The sequence below is a fragment of the Macrobrachium nipponense genome, chromosome 4 (assembly GCF_015104395.2).
Source record: "Macrobrachium nipponense isolate FS-2020 chromosome 4, ASM1510439v2, whole genome shotgun sequence".
In the NCBI taxonomy this organism is placed as follows: Eukaryota; Metazoa; Arthropoda; class Malacostraca; order Decapoda; family Palaemonidae; genus Macrobrachium; species Macrobrachium nipponense.
In genome coordinates this window covers 146,720,321-146,725,320 of record NC_061100.1, presented here as the reverse complement: position 1 = coordinate 146,725,320, position 5,000 = coordinate 146,720,321, and the positions used below count along the sequence as shown (strand labels likewise).

The following is a 5,000-nucleotide window of genomic DNA, read 5'->3' as shown; positions in this document are numbered from 1 at the left end:
GGGGAAGGGCAGCACCGATAGCAGTTTCATTTGCTACTGATGAGATCAGGTTGAAGACTGGATCCATGTTGGACACCAACAGAGCTAGGAAAAGGAACAAACATAGCAATACCAAGTAAGGCAGTAAAAAGGATTAACCATACTAGAGTCCTGAAATAAACTGAATCTTACCTTAGTCCTGAAATTGAGCGTGGAACTATAACCAGGGAACTCTGATAAAAAATTTATGTGCCAAATCCTGACGAAGTCTGTGCATATTTTGAGAGGAATGACATAAAATGCTTTCAAAGTGATGAAAGAGGATATTCAAGTATGAGTGAGGCTGAGCAGTCATAAATTGATCCTGTGCTCTGCAACCCTTACTGCTTGTCATAGAAATGGCTGCATGATATCAAATATTTCACATGATGCACAGTAACTAGAATTTCCAAGATCGGCTAGAGCATTAGGTGAAGGGGTTGGTATGATCACCCATCTTGAGAACAGGCTATACGAAGACGTGCTTCCTGCGTAATGGATAAATGCAACTGTTTATGAAGAGATTTAAGTGATTTTAGTTTACTAGACTAATTTCACAGGCAAACTCCTGAAAACTCAAGGAGATTTCCATCTTTTAGGAATCATAAATGAATACAAACGGTTCGAAAAAGACTAAATGACTAGGTCAGCTCTACTTGGAGTAGATAGTACATATGAACAGACTTGGAGTAGATAGTACATATGACATATGAACAGACTTGTTCTCTTGGCGAAGCTAGAAGACTTAACAAAATGGTCAAATGGTCAAATGGTCACCTTTCTTATATCTATTTTCTAAGAAAATAATGATCATGAGATTAATAATATGGTAAAAGTCAGTATCAGCAGATGCAATAGTAATGGAATGCAGTTGCTAACCCCACAAAAACTACTTAATAACGAAGTCCACACTCATTAGCAATATAAATTTGATAATGAATCTTTGGGCCATAAAATTGGCAAGTTCATAACTCAGCGAATATTTTCCCAACTGTTTACCACTTATGACGTAATCAAACGGAAACAGAATGTTTCTTTGGGCTACCTTTTTATCGTCCATGAAGAACGGTAAATTCATATATATCACGGTGACTTCTACGATGTATAATGACGATGCGGTGGATGATGACGATGCCTACGTGTGAAGTTGAAAATATATAAATATATGAAAATCCTTCAGTGGAATTTCTTGGTTGACATGCATGTTAGCCATGTTTCGCTTCTGAGAAAGTTCGAGTTTACTATTTTAGATATTTTAAGATTCTGTGCAAAGTTATAGGAGACCCTGAGAAGGTTGGACGAAGATGTATCATCAAAGAGAGAGAGAGAGAGAGAGAGAGAGAGAGAGAGAGAGAGAGAGAGAGAGAGAGAGAGAGAGTTGTAATCCTCTAACATCATTAGCATATCGAGAGTGGCTGTAATTTCCTTAGTGCATCGGTACCTGAAGAAGAGAACTGTGTTCGAAAGTTTGCAGTACTTTGGTAATTAAAGACTCTGGGATCTAAACTATCCCTTGTTATTAAAGACCAACACTAGAAATAAGATTTTTTAAAGTTCGTGTGTGCCATTGATGGCGTTCTAAAATATAACTAATTTATAGCACTATTCTTTTCATACCAGTCTTTCTGTTGTCTACCTCACTTTCTAACTCAAACTCTTGCTGTACATTTTTGGGGGTATATGAAAAAATGTCATGGACTATTAATCCTAAACTTTCATCTCTTACCTTTACCCTTATACAATGTGTAAATCTTACCCCTCCCATCCATTCCTGCGGAACATTCCCAGGTAGAAATAGACCTTACACATTTTGGACAGCCACCCAATAGCTCTATCACTACTGTATCCCCACATCCCGCTTATAATATCGCTCATTTCTGGTGCCCCCGGCCACTTCACCTCTTTATTTGCCGTCTATGTTTTCAACAGTAACTTCTATGGATATTTTTATCCTTTCACTTGCCTTTTCCATTCATGGTTCATTCAGCTCCGCCTCTCTCCTATTATCCATATCTATTTAATGTTCAAAATATTCACTCATCAATCCCAGAACTGCATTTGTTACTAAAATCGTCTTATTCCCTTTAACACTAAAACCCTTATGGGTCGCTCTTGGACAAGGGTCTGTGTTGGTATAAAGCGGCCCCAATCTGTGCCAACTTCAATACTTCATTTCGTAAGCAATTTTTTTATTGGAGAAACAAATTCACAGTTATATTCAATATATCTATAGAGAAACATAACTGTGGATTTGTTTTTCCATTTTAAGACCCATGCGACTGTGAGTATCTATTAATTTTTTCATTGCCTTTCTATCTGCATTTGCTTCCCTGTAGAACAGTTTATTATACCTGAACTTAATGAGCACAAATATGAATCACTTGTGGTCTTGATGTAAAAAGATTAATCGAGTAACATGTGACATCAGTGATAAGGGCATTACAAATAATCAAACTAGTAAAAATACTACTAATTAATATGAGGCAATCTGCTTCAAATGGTGTAAGTACGATAGGCAAATTCTCATGGGTAACATAAATATAAACATTTCTTTAACCACCCTCGTCGTTACATACTTCCAGCAATAATGCAAGTACAACAAATAACCCCAAAAAAGTGATATGTTTTATTTTTGTCCTTAAGACAGAGGAACAGCTGTTGAAGAGTTCAGACATTTTGAAGAAGAAAAACCCCTTACATAGCAGATGCATCTCTCTCTCTCTCTCTCTCTCTCTCTCTCTCTCTCTCTCTCTCGAGGACAACAACAACCACTAACTTCAAGTCAGACTTGTTAACTGCCGTCGTAATGAGCAGTTTAGCCCAGACCCTGATGCCTTAAAAAAGTGTCACTGGCTTTGGGTACAGATACAATCGTCCTGCTGCCTTTCAAGGAAGTGGAGAGGGTATGAAAGGGTTTTGGAGCTATGGTGGTTCAAAGTAAATGCTTTGACTGATGGAAGTGGTGATGCAGCTTCTATTTCTACGAGGTAGATGAAATTTAGTAACATACTCGCTACTCTGTTTGGAGAGAAAGTCACCAAAGGGGGGTTGGGCTGGGGGGAAGAGACCGGCAGACAGACAGAAATAGAAAAAAAGTGATAGTAAGTGAGAGACTTTTGATTGTAAATTTTTGAGTTTCATAGAAAGATTTTGATTAAGTCCCTTGATTGTAAATGAATAATGGATTTTTTCCCCAAACCCCTTTGTCTGTATAATAATACTAAGGTCAAAACCTTTGCTTTAAATAATTCTTTGTTTTGCACCTCAAAAATGTTTAGGTCTGATAAGGAATATCTGGTTAATCTCTGCGTAACTGAAACACCCAAACAACAGTGAACGCAACCATTAAGGGAAATTTGAAAACTTCTGATCCCAAGTCTCATCAGTTGATGGATGGGGGAACTCGAGTTACGTTAAGTCAGTCGAAGTTGCGTTTCGGGAAAGGGAATTTCATCCTTTACGATGAACTTTATTATCAAGATTCAAAATCGCTTTTACGGTAAGAATCTCTGCCAACAGAATTACGGGGTTATAATTGCAAATATTTTACATTGGAATTTGGAAAAGCAGCTTAGCCAATATATATTTATATACACATATATGTGTATATATATGTGTATATATACACATACACACGCACACGCACGCACACACACATAAATATATATATATAACTATACATATATATATATATATACATATATATACATATATATATATATATATATATATATATATATATATATATATATATATATATAAATGTATACACACACACACACACATATATATATATATATATATATATATATATATATATATATATATATATATATATATATACATATATGTAGTATAAGTCTGTTGTGCTTCATGGGAAGATATCCATATGTCTCTAAATTACGACCAGAGGTTCTCAGGTCTTTAATGTACACGTAACCGTAGGTGTTTAATTAGCATTAATAAAATTCATTAACGTTTCCTTTAAGTCCCTCCCATAATAGTTACTCAAATCTATAAACTATAAAAATTCCTTCATTTGGTCGAAATTTGAGCACTGACGAATATATGAGTGATTGTTATCAAAACCTGTGATGTTTTCATCATTCAATTCTTTCAGCACATATGAGGATATTTGAGAGGTGTGAAGTGAATAAGTTTGTTGACTTCGGATTTACTGGACAGATGAAGCAAAGCACAGCACCAAAATGGTGCTATGATTTCCGCATTTGAATCTGAAAAAAAGAAAGATGATGATACTATGTGCGGATGGAAGTTCAAGAGAGGAAATCTGAAAAGTAAATAATTAGGAAAAGACAGCGTTGTAACTTTTTCCCGTTAGACACGACATGATGCAACTCTATCATGCTGTGAATGTGAGATACGCAAAACAATAGCAAACTTCTGACAAACCGTATAAGCACATCTTCAATGATGAATCTAATCAACTGAAAGCGAAAAGCGGACCTAAAAACTAACAGAAAATGAATTCCACAAACGTGACGTGGAGTGAGCCGACCACGACAGTGGCCGCTCCTTCCTCCGGGACTTCACTGAATGACTCCAGCTACGATGCACTCGACCAGATGCTGTTCAACCAGACGGTCAACTTCACGTATCCGCCCGTGAACGCGGGCGTCGGGACGGAGATCACGGCGCTGGTCGTGTTGATCGTGGGTGTGGTAGGTAACGTCGTCGTCATGATGGTGTTCCTGTGGCGCCCTTGGGGTAGGACGCCTCTCCAAGTGGATCGAGTTGTGGGGCTTCTGGCGCTGACGGGACTGGCCACCACTCTGACGTCGGTTCCTGTTCAGCTCTATTCCTTCTCGACAAGTAAGTGCTGGGGTCGGGTCAGATCTCTCTTTATTTTGTGATAGCCATAATGTCCAGATTCTCTGATTAAAGAAAGTCTTCGCGTATTTTATATTGTTCTTAATTCTTAATTTATAATTTTCCTTCTTGAAAAGGTAAGTTTGTCGTTC

The 5,000-nt window shown here is 37.3% G+C and overlaps 1 protein-coding gene across 2 annotated transcripts in view; it reads left to right on the top strand.

Moving 5' to 3' along the window:
• Positions 1-5,000, top strand: part of LOC135211272 (pinopsin-like) — a 175,004-nt gene that overhangs the window by 79,710 nt on the left and 90,294 nt on the right. For both annotated transcript variants that reach the window (XM_064244585.1, XM_064244586.1), the window contains exon 2: positions 4,139-4,851. In XM_064244585.1, coding sequence (XP_064100655.1) covers positions 4,503-4,851 — 349 coding nt within the window. In that variant the 5' untranslated portion in view covers positions 4,139-4,502. The remainder of the gene's footprint in view (positions 1-4,138; positions 4,852-5,000) is intronic.